Source organism: Dysidea avara, chromosome 5 (genome assembly GCF_963678975.1).
Source record: "Dysidea avara chromosome 5, odDysAvar1.4, whole genome shotgun sequence".
Lineage (NCBI taxonomy): Eukaryota > Metazoa > Porifera > Demospongiae > Dictyoceratida > Dysideidae > Dysidea > Dysidea avara.
The window spans coordinates 31949516-31976908 of record NC_089276.1 but is presented as its reverse complement, the minus strand read 5'-3'; the positions used below and the strand labels follow the sequence as shown (position 1 = coordinate 31976908).

General features: G+C 39.5%; 3 protein-coding genes across 3 annotated transcripts; 1 reads left to right on the top strand and 2 right to left on the bottom strand.

Moving 5' to 3' along the window:
- Positions 1 to 9004: 9004 nt before the first annotated feature.
- LOC136255555 (dynein light chain Tctex-type 5-like) lies at positions 9005 to 9720 on the bottom strand. Its single transcript, XM_066048349.1, has one exon. It carries the CDS (start codon positions 9704 to 9706, stop codon positions 9083 to 9085), a length of 624 nt encoding a protein of 207 aa, XP_065904421.1. The 5' UTR covers positions 9707 to 9720; the 3' UTR covers positions 9005 to 9082.
- LOC136255553 (uncharacterized) lies at positions 9702 to 17827 on the bottom strand. The gene is made up of 14 exons (XM_066048346.1): positions 16118 to 17827; positions 15408 to 15549; positions 14308 to 15223; positions 13896 to 13990; positions 13754 to 13834; positions 13638 to 13704; positions 13233 to 13391; positions 13111 to 13175; positions 12956 to 13060; positions 12246 to 12330; positions 10862 to 11000; positions 10192 to 10283; positions 9876 to 9993; positions 9702 to 9829 (listed from the first exon to the last, which is right to left on the bottom strand). The coding sequence occupies exons 1-14, from the start codon at positions 17787 to 17789 to the stop codon at positions 9747 to 9749; spliced, it is 3819 nt and encodes a 1272-aa protein (XP_065904418.1). The 5' UTR covers positions 17790 to 17827; the 3' UTR covers positions 9702 to 9746.
- On the top strand, positions 17819 to 26889 carry LOC136255554 (ankyrin repeat and IBR domain-containing protein 1-like). The gene is made up of 2 exons (XM_066048347.1): positions 17819 to 17978; positions 24459 to 26889. The coding sequence occupies exon 2, from the start codon at positions 24473 to 24475 to the stop codon at positions 26765 to 26767; it is 2295 nt and encodes a 764-aa protein (XP_065904419.1). The 5' UTR covers positions 17819 to 17978; positions 24459 to 24472; the 3' UTR covers positions 26768 to 26889.
- Positions 26890 to 27393: the final 504 nt, after the last annotated feature.

The window sequence follows — 27393 nt, the reverse complement described above, 5'->3', positions numbered from 1 at the left end:
TGCCCCCCAACTGCAGCACTCTACATTCCAAATTTGAGCGAAATCGCTTCGCGCGTTCCCGAGATATGCGACTTCAAAAATTGGCTGAGTTTCTTCGTTTTTTTCTTCTTCTTCTTCTTCTTCTTCTTCTTCTTATTTTTCTTTTTCTTGTCGCACACTTACAAAAACTGCTATAAAACTCGAACGCGTTATCCGATTGCCTTGAAATTTGGCACACAGAAGGGGGGTATAAAGGCGCATCTCGGTACCAACTTTGGCTGGAATACCATAAACAGACAAAGAGTTATGAGCGATTATGTACGAAAAATAACACCAATATGTTGTCACGCCTACAGGGTAAACCGCGTATGGGAAGAAGCTGAAAATCGGTGGGTGAATAGGTTAACTATTGAACCTCAAACCTTTTGTGGTTTGAAAGAAATCGAGCTAAAAACCAGGAAGATAAAGCGAAAAAATCAACAGTGTGTAACAATTACGCAATCGAGATTAGCTAATTTTTAATATTTTTATTTTATTATTATTATTATTATTATGCTTGCCACGCCTACCAGGTAAACCGCTTGGGGTAATGCTTTCAAAATCGCTGTACAGATGGAGTTATCATCTTAGAAAGGCTCTTCAATGGTGTAGAAGAATCAGACTTAAAGCCACGGAGTTATAACACGAAATCCAACTTGGTGTAGCAATTGCGAGATCGAGATACTCTAATAGAGCAGTCATCCTAATAGAGCAGTCACCCTGAACAGAATTCAAGAGATCAGTTAGAAATAAGTAACCTGTATAGAGATCAGCTACAAACAAATCACCCTGTAGAGAGTTCAGCTACAAACAATTCACCCTGTTAAAACATCAGTTAGAAGAAGATTTCTTGTAGAGAGTTCAGATACAAACAAATCACCCTGTTGAAAGATCAGCTAGAAGATGTCACCTTGTAGATACTTCAGTTACAAAGAAACCACCATGTAGAGAATTCAGCTACAAACTAGTGACCCTGTAGATACATCAGCTAGAAGAAGTTACCTTGTAGAGAGTTCAGCTACAAAGAAACCATTCTGTAAAGAGCTCAGCTGCAAACAAATCACCTGTACAGAATTCAGCTACAAACAAATCACCCTGTAGAGAGATCAGCTAGAAGAAGTTACCTTGTAGAGAGTTCTGCTACAAACAAATCACCCTGTAGAAAGATCAGCTAGAAGAAATCACCTCGTAGAGAGTTCAGCTTCAAAGAAACAATCATGTGAGAGTTCAGGTACAAACAAATTGTCCTGTAGAGAGATCAGCTAGAAGAAGTTACCTTGTAGAGAGTTCAGCTAAAAAGAAACCATCATGTAGATAGTTCAGGTACAAACAAATCACCCTGTAGAAAGATCAGCTATAGAAGAAATCACCTTGTAGAGAGTTCAGCTACAAAGAATCTATCGTGTAGAGAGTTTAACTACAAACAAATCACCCTGTAGAAAGATCAGCTATAGAAGAAATCACCTTGTAGAGAATTCAGCTACAAAGAAACCATCATGTAGAGAGTTCAGCTACAAACAAATCGGCCTGTAGAGAGATCAGCTAGAAGAAATTACCTTGTAGAGAGTTCAGCTACAAAGAAACAATCATGTAGAGAGTTCAGCTGCAAACATATCACCTGTAGAGAGTTCAGCTAGAAACAAGTCACCCTGTAGAGAGATCAGCTAGAAACAAGTCACCTTGTAGAGAGTTCAGCTAGAAGAAGTAACATTGTAGAGCTACAAAGAAGCTACCATGTAGAGTTCAGCTGCAAACAAATCACCCTGTAGAGAACTCAGCTACAAACAAATCGCCCTGTAGAAAGATTAGCTAGAAGAAGTTACCTTATAGGGAGTTCAGCTATGAACAGATCACCCTGTAGAGAGTTCAGCTACAAACAAATCACCCTGTAGAGAGTTAAGTTACAAAGAAACCACCATGTAGAGAGTTCAGCTGCAAAAAAAATCAATCACTCTGTAGAGAGTTCAGCTAGAAGAAGTCACCTTGTAGAGAGTTAAGCTGCAAATAAATCACCCTGTAGAAAGATCAGCTAGAAGAAGTTACCTTGTAGAGAGTTCAGCTACAAAGAAACCACCATGTAGAGAGTTCAGCTGCAAACAAATCACCTGTAGAGAGTTCAGCTAGAAACAAGTCACCCTGTAGAGAGATCAGCTAGAAACAAGTCACCCTGTAGAGAGTTCAGCTAGAAGAAGTCACATTGTAGAGTGTTCAGCTACAAAGAAACTACCACGTAGAGAATCCAGCTGCAAACAAATCATCCTGTAGAGAGTTCAGCTAGAAGAAGTCACCTTTTAGAGAGTTCAGCTACAAAGCAACCACCATGTAAAGAGTTCAGCTGCAAAAAAACTCAATCACCTTGTAGAAAGATCGGCTAGAAGAAGTTACCTTGTAGAGAGTTCAGCTACAAAGAAACCACCATGTAGAGAGTTCAGCTGCAAACAAATCACCTGTAGAGAGTTCAGCTAGAAACAAGTCACCCTGTAGAGAGTTCAGCTAGAAGAAGTCACATTGTAGAGAGTTCAGCTACAATGAAACTCCCATGTAGAGAGTTCAGCTGCAAACAAATCACCCTGTAGAGAACTCAGCTACAAACAAATATGCAGTGAAAAAGATCAGCTAGAAGAAGTTACCTTGTAGAGAGTTCAGCTACAACGAAACCACCATGTAGAGAGTTCAGCTACAAACAAATCACCTGTAGAGAGTTCAGCTAGAAACAAGTCACCCTGTAGAGAGATCAGCTAGAAACAAGTCACCTTGTAGAGAGTTCAGCTAGAAGAAGTCACATTGTAGAGAGTTCAGCTACAAAGAAACCACCATTTAGAGAGTTCAGCTGCAAACAAATCACCCAGTAGAAAGTTCAGCTATGAACAGATCACCCTGTTGAGAGTTCAGTTAGAAACAAGGAATCCTGTAGAGAGATCACCTAGAAGTATCGCCTTGTAGAGTTCAGCTACAAACAAATCACCTGTAGAGAGTTCAGCTACAAACAAATCACCCTGTACAGAGATCAGCTAGAAGAAGTTACCTTGTAGGGATTTCAGCTACAAACAAATCACCCTGTAGAGAGTTCAGCTACAAAGAAACTATTCTGTAAAGAGCTCAGCTGCAAACAAATCACTTGTACAGAATTCAGCTACAAACAAATCGCCCTGTAGAGAGATCAGCAAGAAGAAATTACCTTGTAGATAGTTCAGCTACAAACAAATCACCCTGTAGAAAGATCAGTTAGAAGAAGTTACCTTGGAGAAAGTTCAGCTACAAAGAAACCATTTTGTAAAGAGCTCAGCTGCAAACAAATCACCTGTACAGAATTCAACTACGAACAAATCACCCTGTAGAGATCAGCTATAAGAAGTTACCTTGTAGATAGTTCAGCTACAAACAAATCTCCCTGTAGAGAGATCAGCTAGAAGAAATTACCTTGTAGATAGTTCAGCTACAAACAAATCACCCTGTAGAAAGATCAGTTAGAAGAAGTTACCTTGGAGAAAGTTCAGCTACAAAGAAACCATTTTGTAAAGAGCTCAGCTGCAAACAAATCACCTGTACAGAATTCAACTACGAACAAATCACCCTGTAGAGATCAGCTATAAGAAGTTACCTTGTAGATAGTTCAGCTACAAACAAATCTCCCTGTAGAGAGATCAGCTAGAAGAAATTACCTTGTAGAGAGTTCAGCTACAAAGAAACCACCATGTAGAGAGTTCAGCTGCAAAGAAATCACCCTGTAGAAAATTCTGCCAGAAACAAATTGCCCTGTAGAAAGATCAGTTAGAAGAAGTTACCTTTTAGAGAGTTCAGCTACAAAGAAACCATTCTGTAAAGAGCTCAGCTGCAAACAAATCACCTATACAAAATTCAGCTACAAACACATCACCCTGTAGAGAGATCAGCTAGAAGAAGTTACCTTGTAGATCGTTCAGCTACAAACAATTCACCCTGTAGAGAGAGCAATTAGAAGAAGTCACCTTGTAGAGTGTTCAGTTACAAAGAAACCACCATGGAGATTTCTGTAATCAATATATGTGACCGGATTTGCGAAAAGGGGTCTTCCACACACATCCAATTCCGTAAATGTTGGAGACCATAACTCAGTGTTCAAGTAACATATTAACCTGAACATTTCACCATGTATTCAGCTATAGTGGTGCTCACCACTGCCCAAATATCAAGGCAATAGCTCTTTCCAATCTGAAGTTATCAATTGTCAAAGTTGGCAAATTGGACCCCTTTTCGCAAATCCGGTCACATAATTATACAGTATATATAATTTGTACATTTACTGATAAAATATTTAAAGTACATCTACTTCATCTTTTCTTCTTCCTGTAGTAAAGAAAAAAACATAGGTTAAAAAAGTCCCAAAGCTGGCCATAGGCCGGCTTTGGGGTATACAAATACAAAAAGAAATGAAATCTAATCCAAAACAGCCAAGCTGTAAAAAAAGTGTGCGGCCCTCAGAAAGGCTATGGTGAAAAAAGATGTGAAATCCAAGGTGGCGGCCAAGAAATGGCTGTGATGGTAGGTTAGTGGTAAAAATTTTAATAATGACAATTCAGGTGAATTTTTGTGCCGCTTCACAAAAATTCACCTGAATTGTCGTTATTAAAATTTTTACCACTAACCTACCATCACAGCCATTTCTTGGCCGCCACCTTGGATTTCACATCTTTTTTCACCATAGCCTTTCTGAGGGCCGCACACTTTTTTTACAGCTTGGCTGTTTTGGATTAGATAGATTATACACCAATGACTATGTATAAATCAAGACATATTATATTTAATTCCCTTCCTTTGATTTATACTTTTCATACTTATACTGTATGTAGCTAGGTGTTATCCTTTTTTTCGTAAAGCTTCCAACCCAGACGATTGACCTTTATTAATTTTGACTATGTAGAATTCCATCAGATCCTACCAGATCAGCAGGACTTAACACAATTCAAGACTGGATCTGCCAACAGTGTGATGAATTCATGATTGTTTTTATCATAAATAGAGATGTCAGTTTCATCACTTATATATAGTCATGCAAGATATCATGCCATCAATATTCTTTTATTTTAAAGGAATGCTTTATTTTAAATAGGTTTATTATTATTATTATTGGTAATACTGTGTAGACCTCTATACTAGAGTCTATTATTATTATTATTATTATTTATTACAGGTAATTTATAAGGCTAAACAGCCTGTTACACCTGATCAACAGGTAAAAAAAGTACAAGTAGACTAATTACATACATTTATACATAGTGTTAGATGAATACTGGTCAATCAATTTCTTAAAATCATCAACTGATGCTGCACATGCTACTTCTTGGGGTAAATTATTCCATGGTTCAGTGCACAGGTCACAACATACATACAAGTACAAATTAAATAATTGCTGGTTTTTGTTTGAACTGATCAATCTAATTGGAGTCAATCACATTTTGGGGTAGATCATTCCAGATTTTAATTGCTGAAGAGAAAAAGGAGTACATATAAGAATCAATCCTTGTCATTGGTTGTATAAATCTCATATTATGACCTCTGGTACTATGTACATTGGATATTGGTGTCAGAAATGGATTTGCTGGGATATCAACAAGGTAGTTAATTTGCATCATGCAGTAAAGCAAATTATATCTTAATCGCAGTAAAGCTAAATACATCTCAGCTCTAGAGAATAGAATAGCTAAATATGATTGCTCTATTAGAATATCTCGGTCTTCACTGAACAGAAACTGCTAAGCGAGACTAGCGCCTCCCCCTCCCTCTTTCCCGAAAAGAAATGAAAGTAGAGTTCCATCCGGCGTAGTCAATAGGTACGGCAGTGCAAAAACCTTCTGCTTGATGTTATACGCATACCAGGTTAGCTATACTCAGATGGTACGATTTTCCGTACCATACGCGTATGGCTGTACTGTACGCGTATACGCATAATATTATGGTATGTACCATACGCGTATGGTACAAAATACGCATATGGTATAGAACACTAATACTGATAGCTAACAGTTCGGTATAATTAATAAGTCATGTAGTACTTTATATAGTAAAACTAGTCTAGCTGATTTGCGATGTTCTTGTAGTGTAGGCCATTGCAAGTTTTCAAGGATGTTAGTGATGCTGTCTCTATTATTTCGTCTCCATGGTTGACCTGTGACAAAACGAGCAGCTCTATGTTGGACCATCTCTACTTGATTTATGTTGGTTTGGTGATATGGATCCCATATTGGGGAACAATACTCTAAAATAGGCAAGACAAATCATTAATGCAATGCGATCCTCAAGAGTATAGTACAGAGGAGCGCTAGTGTGCAAGTAGCTACCCGAGAGCTCCGGGGCTGTATAAGACTTAAGGATGTGATTTTTAGATTTAAAATATTCTGCTTCTGAAAGGGGGGATCATCCGAACCCCCCTCCTCCCTTCCTGGCTACGCCCTTGATCTCCCCTCCACCAACTGCACCTCCTTATTTATAACTACATATACGTAGCTTGCTACACTGCTTCTCTGAATACTGAGACTGATATATCTCGACTCGATCTGACTGCTCTATTAGAGTATCTCGAATTATTGATGCCCGGGCCTGGGCCCGGGTGGCCCCGGTTCTGGCTACGCCCCTGCATGTGTGTATAAAGAGTGCTGTAGGATTCAGTTTACATTCTTAAACTTAGTACAATTTAGATGTTTGTATACTAAAACTACTCTGTAAAAAATCTATGGCAATAAGTCTAGCTATACTTTCTTGAGAGCTGTGCTCCCCAAGATCCGCTACTTTTGTACCTACTGCATTGTTCACTCCAAGCCCTGGATCCACCCCTGTGCAAAGCATGTGAGCCTGGGAGCACCCTTACTAGAAAATTTAGCCCTTTGAGATTGAATTTGGAAGTAAGTGAATGGTATATAATAAATATTATTATACTTTCTCAGGAATGGTCCTCATTAAACATGAGTGTATATAGGGATATGATATATTTACAGTGTCTATTTTGTCGTTAATATGAACATTGCAGAACCATGCCACTTTTACATCTATTTTATTACGAATATAGGAGGAACTCGAAATTATATGTGATGAATATTTTATTAGAGTATTTGAGTGTTCTATTAAGTATCTCAATCTTAATAATTTAGATTGAGGATGAACTGAAGGGTGGGAAGTGGGCACATACCCTTATTATACCTCTCCCATTTGGAGTCCACCACAGTTGAGTTGCGTCATCAAATATGATCAGGTGGGGTGGGGATGTGCACTTGCTCTCTCTGTACTAGGGATGCCACGACATAGAAGTTTTTATGTCACACATGTCATGTGTCACAACATAAGCAATTCTTAAAGTTTCCCAACTGAAGCTGCATGTTACTTATGAAACTGTATAACAAAAATATCAACTTAAACATCAGCAATATTAACTATGACATCAACAACCAACATTATTTGTCAATTATTTTTCTCATAATATTTATTGCAAGCATCAAAATTGACCAAAATGAATGGAAAAGTGTTCATTATTAGGAGATATTATTTTATGTCACGACATAAAGAAGCCTATAATTATGTCATATCATATCATGGAGCTTCATGTCACGACATGTCATATGTCACGACTATCATGGCATCCCTACCCTGTACACCCCTCTGCATGGATCCACCCCTCCATCCATGTCATTGTGAGCCCCTACATACTTCTCACATGCAGTGAATCTACTTCTTCATCCACAACACATTAATAGCTTAATCACATTTTCATCCCGAATTTTGAGCTCTTGTGTAATCCATCCACACAGCATTTCATTAATGGTTTTAGGTATCAGCTCAAAATGGCAAGTGCATAGCCAGAAGCTGTAGATTCAAAGCACAAAATTAGAGTGACTGCTCTACTAAAATATAATCTAGTAGTGCATTTTGATCAGTATCAGTTCATTGTTAATGAAGTAGTTGCCTTGGCTGCGCATGTCTTAATGCAGCCATGCATGCAGTGCATGGTTTAGTTGATATCATTGCTTTGCCAAGCCAGAATAATTATATATTCTCAGGCTCGTTCACATTTTTCACCTTGTCCTTCCCTTTCTGAATATCCCAATGTTTGACTGCATGATCCCAAGTAACACCTACCGAACATAGGTAATACATACTGATGTGCCTGCTCATTGCTAAGAAGCCTACATTATATTATAATCCCTACACCAGCTCGATTCAGCTGTCTTTTTAAAGATGAAATTACATAGCGGCTATGCATGCACTATGTTTTGCGTTAGGTGAAAATTGTCTTTACACGTTAATGCATTCCTACAGTTATTTGATACTTTTCTAACTGTTTTGTTAACCACTAACCACAAAGTTACAGCAACTTGTAAAAGAGCAATTTTTTCCTTGTACATCTGCCTGCCTTTTCTTCTAACATATTATATAGGCATTGCCAAAAGTATCGATTATTTATAACCCTGTGTCCACTAGCTCATGTGACTTGGGTGCACAGCCAACTCTAAAAGCAATCATTAAAGCTTGAACAAAATTATAATAGTGAAATCTCACTTTAGTAACTATACCTCTTAATAATGGTATGCTGGCTTTAAATTAACATACTTTAATTAATTAACACATACATAGCAGTGGACCCAAATATATTATACATAGCTACGGTATTCTCATGACCAGACCACCTTATTATATAGTGCAGTAGAGGCCTGAATCATGACTGTAAAGTTGGAAGAGTGGCCCTATTTAGCCAGCATTTCACATGCACAACACATATAAAAAGAGGAGCTAAAATAAAATCATCTAGTCAGTGAAAGACACACTTCAACAATAATCTTCCGTTACTGAAAACAAACCAAGTCCAGGTGAAACAAAAGAGATAACAGATGCTGAACACCCTAACTGACGAACTCCAAGCAAGGTGAAAATTGAATTGAATTGGTCTACATTGACTACCAATCAATGAAGAATTATCACTTCATCTTGTGAACATATGGCCACCTCAACGCCAACCACATACAGTACATTATAGTATATGAACCAAATCTTGTGTTATTATTGTTGTGTATTGATATAAATGATATAAACACTATTGTTACTCCAGGTACACTGCAAACACTGTTCCCACAGCAAACAGACTATTGTTCTTGTAACTGCTTGAAGCAAACGTGTCATATTTGGGGTCCCAAATGCACTGGCTGCCCATACGGAACCCCTGGTCCCTCAACTGTCCAATACTCACAACACAGACTAATCTGTAGCGAGGCACGTTAATCTCTTTTACTTTATTCTTGATCATCTCAGACAAGGTCATACAGAGCTGTTTAGACGCGTTCCGGTCATAAGATTCTGTCTTCAATTGACTTTCAAATACATCTTCAATTATCTTCTTAACCTTGTAGGATTCGAACTTCTGGTTTGGCTCAAGTTGGTAAGTGTTCTCCAATACAACTCGTGGCTTCCCTTTGGATGGCTGCTCTGGTATGGGTTCCTGTGCTAGCGATATGACGCTGAGGTTTGCTTGGCTTTGCCGTTTCACCTTTAACGCGTCTTGGAAACTGCTTGTACAAAATAAACTCGACTGTCGTGCCACCAGTGACGCTTGGCCAGCCATACCTTCGCCTTTTTGAGCCATTTTCACGTCGTCTCTCTCCTTGTTAGCGCCTTCTAGCCTCAGCTGCCCGTAACTATGAGACACGCCCCCCAAACAACAGTTCATTAAAAACAATCGATTGTCGATATAAAAAAATACATTTTTTTTACAATAATAAACAAAATTTTGATCTGGATTTTTGTCTTCTTTGAAGACTATTATCTTGTACATGTACAGTACCCTGTACGCCTAGGAGGAATAAGATAATAAATAAATAAATGTTAATTGAGGTAACCTTCATGTAGTAGTTGAAGAATTTCAATGCCATCTTCACCATGTTGTTGGCAGATAACCAGAGGAGTTTGACCTTCATCATCAGCTATGTCTGTTGACGCTCCATGTCTTAGCAACACCTGACAACAATGGCACAAGGCAATATAGGATTAAAAATCCATTCAATATGACTTGTACACAGTGAAACATCGTTCAGACGCCACCTGGTTAATAAGACCAACATTCCCACCTCATTTTATTAGCAAAATGACCTCATTGGTTCCATATGTCATTGAGGTTTCACTGTTACTAGTGGCTCACAATAGCTGGTTACTAACCTCAGTAGTATCCAGTTGGTTATACATTACACTCCAGTGTAGAGCTGTCTTGCCTTCACCATCAGTAGCATTGAGGTTGACTGGCTGCCCCTCTGTTAATACATACAACTATGGGACCATTTACAACATTAATTGTAAACCTGGAAGTATCTGTAATTTGACACACTTCACTGAATTAAACCATCACATTGGGAACAATTTAACCACAAATGAAGTTTTGATTTAGTATTGTTCCCAGATTTACAATGGCATCTAGTACAGTATGAAGTATGGCCAAAGCCAGCATGAAGTATCAGGTATGCAGTAAGGTATCTGGCCGGGTGTAGGACAGGAAACTGAATACTTGTTTGGAGTTAGAGTTTGGAGTATGCTATTATTGAGCATGTTATTCTTGTTTAAAATAGAACCTTGATACAGGAACACTCATGACATGAGGTATGGTTCTCGTTTGAAAATACAGTGGATCCTTGGTTATCCGACCCTCACAGATTTCTAGATTGTTCAATTAGAGTACACATTTGAGTAGGTGTATGTTCAAATAGAACATTTGAATGTAACAGGACTTCCAATTATCAACACTTATCACTGAGATCACTGGTATCCCATAGCCTACTGTATACCAGGTACCAGTGGTGTGTAGTGTTCACTAGCGTACAGTGTAAATACTCACGTTTGGTTGAGTCTGTAGCATATGCTTGCAGGAGGATATTGAGGGGTGTGGCTGAGTCTTGCATGCTGGCTGCATGTAGCGGCAATTGTCCGTTGCTATCAGTAACATCCTTTAGCAGAGGGTATAGTGATAGCAAAGTCTATAACAACAATCATATGATAACAAGGATAATTTGACAACACCAGGGAAACTGCTCTATAGTTTGTGATGGAGAACTTCTTGTTCATTTACTAATACGCACTAGGGCTGAGCGATACTACCGTTTTAGCGATATATCGCGATATTTTGAAAGTATCGATATCGCGATATCTTGTTATTAACTATCGTGATACCATGCCTGTACATTACTGTCATTTAAAAATCCATTTGTTATGCAGTAGTTGGCTAAGAATCCTTGTAAATGATAAAGTCCACCCATCTAGTTTCCCCTGCAGAGAGGTGTGAACACCATAACAACCTCAAAGCATGTGTTACAATAACTGTTACTGTAAACAAGGATGATAGTGGTTAGTTTGCTATCACCTATAAGGACTTCCTACAGGAATGCTGAACAATACATTATGTGGCACCAGCTATGATTTGACTTATTTATAAGTATCGTGAATAGTGGCTTTAGTATCGATCATGATACTAATATGGCAGTATCGCTCAGCCCTAATATGCACATAACAAAAAATTAATATAGGGTTTTCCTCTTTTACAAGACAAAGTGTATAGGGCCAGACCAAGGACACTACCCTACTGATCATGAGTACTCAACTTTTAAGGAATACAGTGGCACCTCTCTTAAAGTCCCTTTCATATAAAGGACACTGTAAAGTTAATCTCCTTAAAAAGGATAGTTTCTGAGGTCCCTGTAGACAAGCAATTTTACCTACAACCTCCAATAATAACAGTAAAAATTCATCACAATCAGTTAGTCTCAAAGTGTACGTTAAATAGAGGTTCAAGCCTGACATGTACCAAATACACTGAAAACTGTTAATGTAGACACCTACATGCTTTATTAGTCATTATAGTGTCTCAAGTGATCCTATAGCACATTGGAAAATCATAGAACTCTTTCCCATACAAAATCAGGTTTAATGAAAGGATTCAATCATACGACCACTTCAACTGAATCTTACGTACCTGTACATATGTTTATCAGTCCAGTACAAAGTGTTTCTATTCATCACACGATCACTACAAAATGGGGTGTAACTACCTATCAAGGTCATTACTTACAAGGGATATAGCAATGATATTATAACTTAGTGACCATTTGACATGTAGATTGCTCTAAATTTATTTCACCGACTTACTAACCCTGTACATATGTAACTTAGTTGAAGTGGCCTAAAAGTTCTGTAATACTCTAATACAACACACAATCACATCATACCCTCATACACTTGATGGCATTGCAGCAGATCGAGTAGTTTAGTAGTGATCGTCCACAAGAATCCAGTCCTCCAGGATCAGAAAGACTAGTGGGGAGACAGATCAGTACAACAATGCTAGACACAGAGTGAACATTCAATTTCCAATACCAAAAGTAGAAGCTTGTAGCAATGGAAATATAAAAACAACCAAACAAACAACAGAAACAACAGGCTTAGGGAATAACACAAGCAGCAATATAATAATAATATAGAAGTTATTGCAAAACTCATTTCAAGTAGATAATAATATCCGTAACAAATGACATATTAGTCAGCGATAAATAATTGTGTGTAGTACAGTATATAATGAGGAAACTTCATTTACATTGCCATTAATTGTTGTTGTATTAGCCACTACACCAAGTGTAAACACAATTGCATTGAATAACTAATGTTAAAGCTCTGACATTATCAAGCAGATTCCAGTGGGTTGGTAACGTACTTGTTTGTGCATAGGTTATTTTTTATACCAGTGTTTCCTGAGTAGGAGCTATGTCGGGTCCTTACTACACCAATAACTGTTGGATACTTGGTTGAATAGCACAAAAAACTTGCAAACAAAGACTGTTGTCATGCATGCATTTCAAATTACCATTATTTGTAAATATACAGAGATAAGCACTGGACTGATTTCATACAGTACATACATGCAAAATGAAACAAAGTTTACCCTTTGATCAGAATTTTCAACTGCTCTACATGATCAAAAGCAATGGCCCAGTGTATTGGAGTCAGCCTGTGGTTGTTTTCCTCCTTTATCAGTTCTGTGTTGGACCTGTAGGGGTGGGGCTCAAGTATCACATGATGCAGACATATAGAACTCACTTTAGTATAACTTGTATAGCTGCAGTGGTAGCTTGCACAGTAGCCAAATGAAGAGCAGTCTGACCCTAATTAATGTGCAGCACCATACATCAACAATAACAAGCCCATAGCTACACCCTCACCTGGCAGTCTCTCAGGAGAGGTGTGGCTCCTTTGCTCAGCAACAAACCAATCACACTGCAGTATCCAAGGCAGGCAGCATAGTGCAGGGCAGTATTGCCCATGTGGTCGGCCATATCTACCTTAGCTCCACATTTGATGAGGGCATTACAGGAACGCACCTAGAGTAGAGCATAACATATTTACGTAGTAGTTGTATCATGAGTGATTAGCCTGATATGTACACCCAAGCTCGAGGGCTGCAGGCCTGTGTACATACACTCTAGTGGCCACCTCATTATTTAAGTAGTGACATTTTGGGACATGATCTTGTCATGAACACAATACTTGATATGATCACTACAACGAGGTGGTTTTATTAACACAGTCATGAATTGAGTCTATTCATCCGAAGTTTGCTAACCAACCTTATTCTTAATGGTAGCATACATTAGTGGTGTCCTCCCATTAGCATCCTCATTGTTAACACCATACCTATCACATCACCATAATAGGTTGTTATTATTTATAGGTATTATCTCACATCATGGAAAGGTTGCTGATTACACCCTCTCTCTTGCCCAGGGCAGCGGACATGTGTAATGGGGTGGGGTAGGCCTCAACACTGTTGGGGGTAATGGTCCGGTGTTACACCATGACGTCATTGGTGGATCAAGTGAACTTACTCATCAATCTCTTGGAGCTCTTCAACACCAGTTGTCATGGTAACATTTGGTACTTCTGAGTATGACAGCTTGTGGTCAGGGACTAGCGTTTCTTCCTAACAACGAGAGGTAGCATATATGTGTACTTTAGACAATAGAGACCCTGAAAGTCTGGTAAGTAGGTGTCCTTAAGTGTCCACATTAACAGGCTCCAGTGTAACATAGATACTTTGGCACCAACCAATAGTGCCCTCATTATGTATTAAGATGTCCCAATTCTTCAATAGGTCAGGTCAGGAATATGAATAGGTCAGGTTACATACATATGTACTAAGGGATGTTTCAGGCCTTAACTAAGTGTCTGGACTACATTTTGTAGCTGTTCTCAAGTGTCCACACTAACAGGCTCACAGCAACATATATTCTTCCACACCTCATTCTCTTCTTCATATTCTTGTAGTCCTAATAGTTGGTGTAGCCCACTGGACTTGCTGGGCTCTTGTGACCAGCCACTCCCCTCCTGCGGCATCTCACCTCTGTTCCAGGGGCCATCCCATCCCGTATTAACTGCTACAGATGAGCTGCTGGTGTCTGCACCTTGTAGCTGCCTGTTCAGCTCCTCCAGCATGGAGGCCTGGGCTTTCATTTTAGTCTTGCTGGATTTAGATGTAACACTTTTGTGTTTACGCATTTTAGAGGAAGTTACACTACTAGAACTGCCAGAGGGCAACAATGACGTAGATATCATGTGATCCTGTTGCTCAGTCATGTGATCTACTGCCTGTGGTTCAGCAACATGATCCACTTCCTGTTGTTCACTAACTTCCTGTTGTGCCGTTGGTTCAGGTTGTTCAGTAACAACATCATTCATTTCCTGTTGTTGGTCTGGGTTACCAGTAACTTTCTGATGGATTAAATCACCTTGTCCTTGGCCCATGTGATCCACTTCCTGTTGTTGGTCTCCTGGCTCAACAGGAACTACAACGACATCAGACAATTTATCATCATTGATGTCATTAGAGACATTAACAGCATAGCTGGGAACGATATCTTCTACAGGTGGTGGTGCTGTCCCATCTTCAGCAAATGGCTTTTCATTCTGCCCTTCTTCTACACTGGAATGACTGTCCCCAATATTTTGCACAACTGAAGTAGTTGTAGTATCATCTTCCTTGTGTAATGTTGTTGGTGGTGATGTTGACAGGCGCTCAACCACTGTGATGCTGATTTGGTTACTGTCCCCCGATGCTTGGGCTAACAGAGCAGCAACTTCCTCACGTGACAACATCTTACCTGCTGCTCTGGGTCGGTGTACATAGTAGAATAGTGACTTGGCATTGGCAAATATACTACGAGAAATAAATATACAGGACAATGTGTAGTGTGTGTGTGTGTGTGTGTGTGTGTGTGTGTGTGTGTGTGTGTGTGTGTGTGTGTGTGTGTGTGTGTGTGTGTGTGTGTGTGTGTGTGTGTGTGTGTGTGTGTGTGTGTGTGTGTGTGTGTGTGTGTGTGTGTGTGTGTGTGTGTGATTACCTGGAGCCTTCAGAGTGCAGGATGGCACCTTGATCAAGTAATAATTGCCCCAACTTTTCTGCTTCCTCACTTGTCTCCAGTCCAGCAAGACTCTCCATCATCCACTGGACAATGTCTGCACCAGAGAATAGTGCTCCAACATCTAGTATGGAATTATGAAACGTGTATAGCATATACTTACAACTATGCAAGCACACAATGCACACACACACACGCACGCATTCACACACACAAAGCAAAGCCTCCGGCAGACATGCGAAACATAGCTATTGCCGCCCAGTGAACCAGCACTGGGATGCCTGTGCACCACTCAAGCACTTGAGCCTTGTGCAGGTAAATAGTAACCCGCAGGAGGACTGTTCAGGTCTCATGGAGAGAGGTCGCAGAACCTAAAGTTCCACAAAGATCTCAACACCACTAAATGAGACAAGGACAGTAGGGCATTTGCTTCCCCAGTTTACACCAGATACCCATTGATATTACAGCTGGGTGGGGCTGCTTCCCCAGTTGACACCAGGCCACCAGGTTTCCATTTAAACAGCTGGATAGACTGGAGCAATGTGAGTAAAATTTCTTGCTCAAGGAAACAACAACAACACCAAAGTGGCTCAACCAGGAATCAAACCTGGGACCTTTCGATTACCAGGCCGATGCCCTAACCACTTGGCTATGATGCCTCACTACACACACACACACACACACATACACACCCTTTCTTATTTTAATGTCCTTCCTATCTTGTACTCTATGTGCCCCTCTATCAGGATCCTGCAAGATGGCAGCCAGTGCTTCATAAATTGACGTGTCAACTCCAGAAAACCCTTCTGCAGCCAAACTCATCATCAACTTCTCACTCTCAGGAATTTTATGATCATCATGTGAAGCAACACTTTTACTGTCACCACTGGCTTGTCTTTTAGCAGCTCCTTTACCTTTCTTCACAGCACCTATGTAAGTCTTACTAGAACAAGGTTCATCATTGGCAGTAGATAAGTTAGTGTTACTAACATCTTCTTCGGTATCATCAGCTTCACTGTCTTCACTGTCCCCCTCGAGAGCTGCTTCAGCTAAAGCATTTGCTGCCATTTCTACAAAGCGTTTTGGTACAGTCATCCCACCATTGCTGTCACCGCCACTAGTGGGTTGTAAGTCCTTTATGAGTTCGTCATAAGTGTTGTCAATGTCTGTGGATAGTACGGATGCTTGTGACGTAGCATTTAAAATGGTAGTCGAACCATCCTTAGGTCCTGGTGGAGTAGGAGGTTGGAGAGAATTATCTGGTGGCTTCTCCTCAACTGCCATTACCACATCACCATAAATCTGCCTCAGTTCTTTCATGTAAGCACTCATCAATGCTTGCTCCGCTAAGTCTCTCTTGTTAGGTTGATTGCGCACTAAACAGGCTTTGCTACCAGTATCTAAAACTTGCAGTGCTCTATCTGGAAAATGCAGTGCAAAATTCACATGTGATATTAGTACTGTTCTGCAGTTTCCACCAAGAGATTCTTTCAGTATTTCAGTTAGAACTGATTTAGAATATTCAGGCTGTTCATTAGCAGATTTTAAATCCAGCTTCATTGAAGCTAGTTTATCTATTACAGCAACAAAGCTTCCATAGCTGGTATCATCCTCTGTTGTTGATGGATGGGAGGCTGATAGTTGGACAAACGAAAGTGTTCCACTCACTGGAGCAAACTGGGCACCAAATTGTGCATGTTCAACTGTTATCATGAAGATTGTATGCCATATCTTCTTCTCTTGTCCAGGAAACAATTCTGTTTTAATTCTTGTCAAAACTTCCTCACCATGACTTAAAAACTTACGAATGGCCGCGGGATTTTTCGCTTGAAACGCTGCCCTTCCGAGTACTTGTCCTTGTTTACATGACACAATTGGGAAGTCCCCTGAGTTGGGTGCTTCGTTTCCATAGTTACGCAACAAATCGTACACCTTCTCGTTAATCACAGCGAGATAAGAACACAACACGACCAGCGAAGAGCCAGTCTTACTTCTTGAGCGTTTAATGCAGACAAAAATATGATCTGCAGCCTTTATAATCACACCAGGAGAACGATTAGCACTTGACGAAAGCGTATCACCGAATTCTAATCCACTTTCTCCTGTTGAAATGATAGTTCCGTTGTACCCAAGCAAACTTCCTTCAACAATCTCTTTTACAGATCCCTTGTAGACACTTGTATTGTCGTCTGCAGCGAAGTGGACGCGGTCGAATGTGAATGGTTTCTCTGCGTGATCTTTAGGTAACTCCACGGATTTCCCGTCACCACAAATAGTCAAGGTGTTAATATTATCGCTCTGCTGTTGCTGCCCGTACCCTTGCCTTGATACGATGCGTAGAACTGAGGAAAAGTGTCGAGGCATTGCGTGTCGGAACACGCCTCCCAATTCATGCTCGATAATATTAGAATACGCAGTAATAAATCTGTTCAGGAGACCTTTGAAAGTTTACTACCATATACTGCGGTGTGTATGGTATACGTTGAAATCATCAAGTGTTCTATGCGTGAAGTGACTTTGTGAGAGACGACTATCATCTAGTGATTGTTTCAGGTATGAGAAACAAATCATTTGCCGTTACTTGTATAGCCCATATCCGTAATCGAGGTCCATGTAAAAATGTATGAGCGTTGTCTATTGGTTAGAATGATAAAATGTTTATTACTGTAGCTTTAAAATCGGGAGTATGTGATGGGACAGCGATGTGTTGTGTTTACAGTTCTTACGAGGGGTCCGACACGAAGACCTTAGATTCAATATTTGCAAAATTTTAGCAGGGATTTGGGATTTTGACCAGGATTTAATGTATTTCAAATATTTTGAAATACATTGAAATAAACCACTAGAATTGTGCAAAGTATTTAATTACAGAATAGCAGTGCAAGATCTACTAAATTTGAAGAACTCTGAATTATATTTGGCTTTTTCTTCAATATCTGTTTAACATTATGAATATTCTATTAGACCCACTTCTGTTCTATGTTCTGTGTAAGTTTCATGCGGAATGAATCACCAGAAGCCAAGTTGTAGAGCCCCGCCATTGAATTTGCCCCACAAAAGTTGCGGTTACGCATTTTTACATAATTTTGTGAAGTTATCTATCATTGCTAATCCCTTACCCTCCCCAGTACGGGTTATGTGTTTGTACTGTACCTTCGGGACTGGATCCTATAGTCAATTCACATTCACCTGAGCCCCCACCAAATATGACCTTCCCAATTTGTTTGTGTCATTCTGTTTTAAATGCCATTAATTAGAGGTGTACCGATAATCGGATCGGCTATAATATCGGCCCCCAATATGGCAATTTTTACCAATATCGGTATCGGTACAGAACAGCAGGAGGACCGATATTGATACAGTAGCAATAGTTTGTACATAAACGGATTGTGCATTGGTTTTCTACATTATTCATGTGGCTCTTTAGTGCCAGTGGCTTATTGTTCACTCTGAAACAAGCACTACGCTACGAGAAGCCATATAAATACACGCGATTCTACTGTCTGTTGCTGGAAAGCTTATCACAGACACAGTCTTTATAAATGAAGCAGTTATAGAGTAGCTACCTTGTAATAAAAGGAAGGGTCACAGGATAACCAAGGAAACTTGCTGTCACAGTACCAGCTTTCTCACAAACCATTAGAATGCAGAAATATCCCTATAAGGCTTCATGGGAGTATACATAAAAATGTTTGTGGGTGCCTAATTGTCTGGATTGCACAATAGAAACCCAAGCTGTGTACTACCACAGGCAGAGTATAGCAATGAATACATGCACATGTTGTTGTAGGGTAGGTAAATGTACACTTTTAACTATAATGCAAATATCGGATCGACTATCGGTCATCGGCCTCTTTTGGTGGCACCAATATCGGATATCGGTACATGCCAAAAACCCATATCGGTACACCTCTACCATTAATACATTGGGTAGAAAACGCATGCTTCATGAATAATTTTGTGCACATTTTAATCGCTTCAGAAGACGGTAAAGGAAGTCTTAAATTGAAATATCTAATGTACCAATGGATTCGCCTCTTCATAGAGAGTAAGAATATCTTTGTTTCGTTTCTGTGCAAACATGAGTTCCGGTGTTTATTTACGTTGCTGTTAAACGTAACTTTATCAATGCTTTTTTAAGCTTGAACAGCTTGATAGCATGGATGCATTTAGGCCAAAAATTATACCTTCATGATTCATGAATGCTCCAGTTCATGGTGAATAGAATGATGCAAATCCCAACTCTGTAGCCCATTGCACTAGAGACATAAGATCGATTAAACAAGCGCCTTTAATTTTTATCCATATACGCACTGTACAAATCAGCTGTTTTACTCTTCTTGTTGTCTATCGCTATAACTCCAAATGCACTTACCAGAAAAGGCAAAACTTTGAACAATCCATTGGTTTTTCCCTCTAAACAACAAAAAGGCCATGAAGTTCAAGGAAAATGCAAACAGCAGGTCACAAATAGTGATATCAAAGAGGTAAACATGTATTCACTTAAAATGGTTTTGTACTGGAACAAGCATGTTTGCACACCTATAATGTATGGAATATTTTTAAAACCTCATAACTCATATGTTCTTGCCTGTATCAAAGCACTTTATCATAAACAGTTCAAGGTGTTTCCACACTACTAAATGTTTGGTCAGTTATCCCATGTAGCAAGAATTATTTACAGAAAACGAGGGCTCAGAGAAAGATGAGCATGAACTGTCTGTACGCAGTGCTCCATCATCAGTGAATATTGAGCTCACACCTCACAATGTTAATATAGACATTGTAAGGCTTTGCTTTGCAGCCAATTGTTTTTAATTGCATGTCACCAGATCCTTGTGGTCTGTAGGCAAGACTAAGGTTTATGCACCTTTTAATCCCCCCCTCTTTCAGGGAAAGGTGAGGGTTCAATTTTTTTCAAAAATCTACACTGTCCAACCTATGAGGACATGACTAGTGGTCAAACCGTCAGACAGTGCTAAGTAAAAACTGACTGTTTTCGCAAAACTCTATTTTGCTATAGGAACAACTAAAATATGCATGCACAGACCTTAATTTAATTCTTAAGGTGCCAAGGACAAATGTCCTGACATATTCACAATTGTAAGGACATAGAGTCAAGTTGTTCAGACATGAGCTAGGGGAGTACTTTACGTTATAGGTAAAGCAAAGCCGTGCATGTGTACAGAAAATACAGCAAGGGGGGACGTGTCAAGAGGCTAATACAGCACAAGGCAAAGGCAAGTGCTGTATATTCCTCAAGACACTCCCCGAGTACTGTATTTTTCATACACATAGGCACAGGCGGTGCTTTAAGTGTTATATTGTAATTCCTGGTCATCTAGCTCGAAGCGGTTTTCTCTATTACGTGATTTTCGATGATCAGGATATGAGTAAGTGTTTATACAATCTATCATGGTCGGCCACTGGTACAAAATAGTAACCAGTTTACATACATGTTTATTTTGGTAATGTCAGACCATTTTTAATTTGGTCGGTCACCGTGGCTTTTGGGTTGGAAAATGACAGATGACAAGCTGCTATTTTGAGCTCTGGGCTAAATGCTAAATACAACCACATAGCTACCAGGCTGTGGTCATTACAGCTGCTGGTAATAGTACACAAAGGAGAAGTGGCATTGGTAAACCCTTGGGTTGGGAAAATGTGACAGTTATGTTAGCACTACAAGCAAATATGTACACCTCAGCCATTATGGTACTGGGTAAGTAGAATTCTAGGAAAATGGGAACAGAAATAGGAAACGGGAACAACTAGTGGAAAATGCCTGATAAAGGCCATCATGCTAATATATAAGGTTGGAATTTGCAGCATTGTTGGATTCTTCCGCTAAAACAATCAAAACACTCTAATAGAGCAGTCACCGGCTGTAGTAAAATACTCTAATAGAGCAGTCAAGAATGTTTTATTTTTATTACCTATCCCACCAGGGACCCACATTGATAGCCTTTTAACCCTTTATTATCGAATGGCTAATATATTGCCATAACGAGTGCCCTTTATAAACGGAGCCATAACTCCTTTTTCCTAGGGGCTACGAAGCTGAAATTGCTAGCAAACTGCTCAGAAGGACCGGGCGCTTCTAGTGAAGTTTACCGTTCGGCGATAGGAAGAAGCATGGGCAAGTTATGGCACTTGGCAATATAAAATAGCGTATACAAAACAATAATACCTGTTTAAAACTCCATGTTCGCCTTCTCCCTGCTACTAGGAGGCTTTACTTAGAATTACTCCATTCCCCATGTGATAAGGATTCTAAAAATAAATAGTGTGATGTCATCGCGTTGATTAGTACGATGGCGGCGCCCATCTTTCAATGCCATGGCGATACGGAGAAGATACGCTTTCTTCGCTTCATAGCGCGTGAGTTGTGTGTGTGATCTGTAAGTATTCTAGCTGTGTTGGTAGAAGAGAGAGATGGCTATCAAACGGTATATAGCTTGATGGGTTAATTAATGGGTGGGGTCCACTCGTATCGCACACAGTTCACACAAGCCATAAAAGTTTTCACACTTGCGGTTTTGTAAAAAAAACTTCGGTAATAAAGGGTTAAGTGATGGACTATAGCTATCATAGAATAGGAATATAGACTAGCTAAGTCTTCAATATTGAAAGTTACCTACTCCCTTGAAACCATAAAATTTAAATCATATATAGGCTCGTATATAGGTTTACAAAAGGATTCTAATTAACTGACAGTGCCTGCATATGTGGGAAATTGCACTTGCAAAGTCACGTTTTATTGCTTTACAACACCAGATGTGAGATTACAAATTTATAAAAGGCTATGTACAAAATTAGTGTGGTGATGTTGAGGGTCAGATGGTAGCAGGTGCCAACTTCCCATTATAATTCTGGTTAATTACTTAACTACAGTACATGTATATGACATACAAAAATGCTTACTTTGCTACATAAATGATTAAAATTTACATGGCAGGAGAGTTTAAGGCACTTACAACAGGGACACAAGTAATGATGGGCATGCGGTAGCTGCAGTATGTGTAGGTGCATGGCTCCAATGAAGAGACTAACAAAATGAGCAGTCATGGGGACGTAGCCACTTCAGCTTGACAGTATACCAGTACTGCATGCATACTCCCATCATTTGACTTCTTATCTGGAAGCAGTAGGTGCAGTCTTGAAGCCATTAAAAGGCACTGTCAGTACTTTGTGAATCTCAGTTTTCATCAGTATTGAGTTGAATATTTAACTAATTTTCAATAGCTAGTCTATATACCTAATCTACAACAGCTATACTCCATCAATTCACAGGCCATCAATGTGGGTCCCTGGTGTGATAGTTAGTAAAACATTCTTGACTGCTCTTTAATGCAGGTGACTGCTCTATTAGAGTATTTTGATCGTATTCGTGAAAGGATTCAAACTAAGCTGCAAAGAAACATTGTGCTGTAAAATCCAACCTATTCAGCCTGTATATTACATGATGGCCTTTATTGGATATTTTCCATTGGTTGTTCCTGCTCCCGCTTTTCATTCCCATCCCGTTCCCATTTTCCTCGAATTCTACTTACCCCTATCGCATTGTGCAAGGACATTTTGTGTCCACCCAAAACTCATTATGGACAGACATCATGCCATTTGTACCGATTTTGTCTGTTTACTGACTGTTAATTTAAGGCCTGCATGCACGTTTTAATCATTTTGGTGCACATTAAAACAAAGCACAAACCAGAGACTGTTGGATTCGCCTGTTCATGGAGAGTAAGAAAATATGTTCGTAAAACATGATTATGGGCACTTATTTGCGATGTGGTAGAAATAGAATTTACCATTGTCATTCCTTTGGCCTTCTTTTTGTGCACATGGAGGAGTACAGGGAAAGAACTTGATGGATTTGCCAATTCATGGTGAACAGATTTAGCCATGTCCCATCTTCATAGCTTGTTTCAGTTATGAGTTATGATCGATTTATTTAAGCATCTATAATTATTTGCTGTATTGTTGCTATACAATCGAATCTTGCTATTCTAAATGTCTAGCATTGTAACTCCAAGACTATTGTATTCACAGTACGTAATGTTCAAGAATTTCACTGTAACTTAATACAGCACACATGAAAATACATTCTATGAAAATTTCACAATGTGCAATAATGACTACTTTAACCATCATTAGCTGCATTCATGGGATAGCTATGGAATCCCCCAGTTGAAGAGATGGTGAATTAAGAGAGGGAATATAGCTAGAAATGCAAGACACCCCTTCACGGTAGCACTTCAAAACTGGACATGGCTGGTGCTTTCAGCTTTCTAGATATGTTGACTGTGATACTCTGCTTGGCAAAGTGTTGGCTAAAAGGTATGAGTTTCTCTGTCTCATAGTCATTGTTACACAAGCTCGAATATGAGACAACTTTGCTTCCCCAAAAACCACAATAAACTTGAGGTATGCGATCCGTGAAGATAAAATCGCGAACAATCCAGGAACCATGAAAATATAGTTGTGAAAATCCTGTTTTTGTTTGCAACCGTGAAAATTTCATACCACAAAAATTCCACATGTACAGTATTCATCTTAAAAGATTGGAACTGGGGTAGTCCACTGCTTAGTTACAGAGATACAATAAAATGGAATTCAAGGAATGTGTAAAAACAACCTACTTTTGCTCAGCTGGTCACATTTACTTGTGACTTTGGTGATGTAAATACGTACATTTCCATGTGGCATAGACAGATTCACATGTGATTGGCCTACAAAAGATATGACTATCACTGCTCTGTAGCCTAACAGATGTACAGTACATCATTACGTATGTGTACTTTATCCTTTAATTTTATGTTCATACATCTGTATAGCCAGAATTTTTCAAGGGACAAAATTTTTGGGAATTCTGTAAGTTGTACATGTACCACCATTGGCTGTTTCTGGATTAAAAATATGAAAATCACTTTTACACATTTTGTGAAAGTTTTGTTTCTCAAAGATTCCAGCTATACAGTAAATCTTATAATGTATGTATTTATTCTAATTGTTTTGTTTTTCTTTACATAGAACTTGTAGTTGACATGGGGGCTGCTGTTTCATTCCAGTTCCAACAAGCATTAAGAAATGGTGATGAAATAACTGCACTACAACTATACCATAGCTCACCTGAGTTGAAGAAACTCAATGTTAACAAAGTGTACACGTTATCACACACTCGCAGCACTACTCTGCACTACGCTGCCAAGAGAGGCCTAAGAGATATTTATGGGGAGTTTCTACTTCAAGGTGGTGATCCCACTGTCCCAAACGGCAAGGGTCAAACATCCATACATCTCATTTGTACCTGTACTAATGCCAAAGATCCTGTTGAGTGTGAGAGAAGGGCTACCATGTTGAGTTTTACCATTGACTATTGTGGTAGAAAGAAGAAGCGAATCATTGGACTAACGTTTATGGACAATTCCTTGAATTCTCCACTCCATTTAGCAGCCACTTCAGGATTGGTGAAATGTGTTGAGATCCTTGTGGCCAATGATGCATTCATCTTGGGTCAGAAAAATGTTGCCGGTCAGACTCCATTGGACTGTGCCCAAAATGCACCAAACAAAGCTGCCATTGCTGCAATTCTAGAGCCATTAATGGTATTTGCATCTAATGAAAAGAGCGCTGCTGAGTTAGCTGACAAACCTTTGTACCTAAAACAGGAGTCATATATGCCATACCACGAGGATCGACTTCACTCACTACGACAGAAGATCATATCTCAAGTGACTGAGCCACTCGGTCTCTCCAGTGTTCATGCTGAAAGTTTGTTGGAAGCTAATGGATGGTCAGCACAAATTGTTATTGAGAAATGGGTTGATGATCGAGTGGGATTATGTAGTCAAGCTGGAGTGGAGGTCCCACCTGAATTGGCTGACAATTCCCCTGCCAAACCCACTGAGAGTATTAACCACCAAATGTCCATCACTGAATTAGAATGTCAAGTGTGTTTTGAGGTAGTGACAGAAGAGATCACTGTACCTTGTGGCCATGTTGTCTGCAAGTTGTGCTGGGAGGAATATCTTAAGGAAAAGATTAATACTGGGAATGTTAGCAAGTTGAAGTGTCCTGCATATGACTGCTCAGAGTTGGTGCCTATGTCTGTCATAAAGACACTTATCCCAGAGGAGATATACCAGAAATATCAAAAGTTTGGTCTTGATAAGTTTGTCACTGGTAAGACAGATATCAAGTGGTGTCCCCATCCTGGCTGTGAACGTGCTGTACAAGTCCCAGTGAATAACCCAGCAGAGAATGATGATGTTCAAGGTGCAGCTGCATCAGATGCCAGCTCGGAGAAGAAAATCGACTCAAGAAATGTTGATTGTGGGGTAGGACATTTCTTTTGCTGGAGTTGCTCTAAGACAGCACATGACCCGTGCACTTGTGAGGTATGGGCAGAATGGGAAAAGGAAGTAGCCGAACGAGTTGATGATAAACAGGGTGCTCAGAGAGCTGCTGAGAAGGCGTCAGATGATGTCTGGGTAGGTGAGAATTGTAAGCCATGCCCTAGTTGCAAATCACCAATCTATAAAGATGACGGATGCAACCATATGACGTGCTACAACTGTAACCATGAATTCTGTTGGATGTGTATGGGACGATGGCTCTTCCATGGCTCACTGACTGGAGGTTACTTTGAATGCAACAAGTTCATCATGAAGAAATTGGCCAATAGAAAGTTGGAGTCAGCCAAATCTAAAGCAAAGAAGAAAGCTAATAAGAAACATGGACGTTATTTCAAGCATGTTTACGACCGTTACAAGAATCACATGCAGAGCCTAGAATATGAGCTAACCATACTTGAGAAGGCTGGAGATAAAATGAGCAAGTTGAAGGCTTCAGCTTCTAGTGAACAAGATGTTACTTTCTTTGAGGATGCCATCAGAGAGCTACTGAAGTGTCGACATGTATTGAAAGCTTTGTATGCCCTTAGCTACTACCTACGTACCGAGGGGGAGAGAGATGGTTTCATCAAGCTAGTTGCTGAAGTAGAGAAATCTACCGAGCTACTTGCCCAGAGCATTGCTAGGCCACATCTACAGACACCCAAGGATCAAATCATCTTGCTTACGGTTGAGAGCAGGGAACAGCGGCGTGCATTCCTCTTAGCTGCCCGCAAATTCAACCCCTCCCTGCTAGCAATTCAAGATGATGAACAGCCTCCTGAACAAGCATTTCCAACACTACTAGATGAGCTTAGGCTTAATATGTATGAGAGCGATTATTCTTATGATAGTGATTATTCAAATGAGTCTGACAGCCCTCCATATAACACAGCTAGCTCCCCTATCTCTTCACCAGACTACACTGATGACAGTGACTACTCTTAAACTTTATTTTGAATTGTTATTTATATTTGTAATTTTTGTGAAGGACAGAGAAGATTATAATATGTTTATACCTAATGAAATTATTTATTTATTTTATTTATTTATTTTATATGTTTCATCAACTGTTGTGGTAGCTAGTATAGTCTGTCAGGAACTTGATGACAACCATCCTTCCTGTATAAAAATACTGCAAGTCACAATGAAGGGAGAGAATAATCAAGATATTATCACAATGTATATCCATACATGTAAAAGATCTGTGAAATACTATAATAGTGTGTTTCATTAAACATCTAGTTAGCCAATTGCAAGTGATTGATGCGTGCTCTGGAGAGACAATTCAGTTTCAAATTTGGAGTTAGAATAGGTGCATGAATCCATTGCTAGGTAAGATTATCTCTCCTCCTTGCCAAAATAATGTTGAAGTATAAACAAACATTTCAATGTACTGCAAACTCTTCTTGGGTAGATGAACAAGATGATGATATAATTCTAATGAGTTTTGATCATTCATTATGCAAATACAAGCTACTGGGACTAGGAGAGTATAGCTATCTGCATTTCACAAGTGTTTTCACTTCAAGCAGATTTCAGTTTCTCAAAGGTAGACACAAAGACATGTAGAC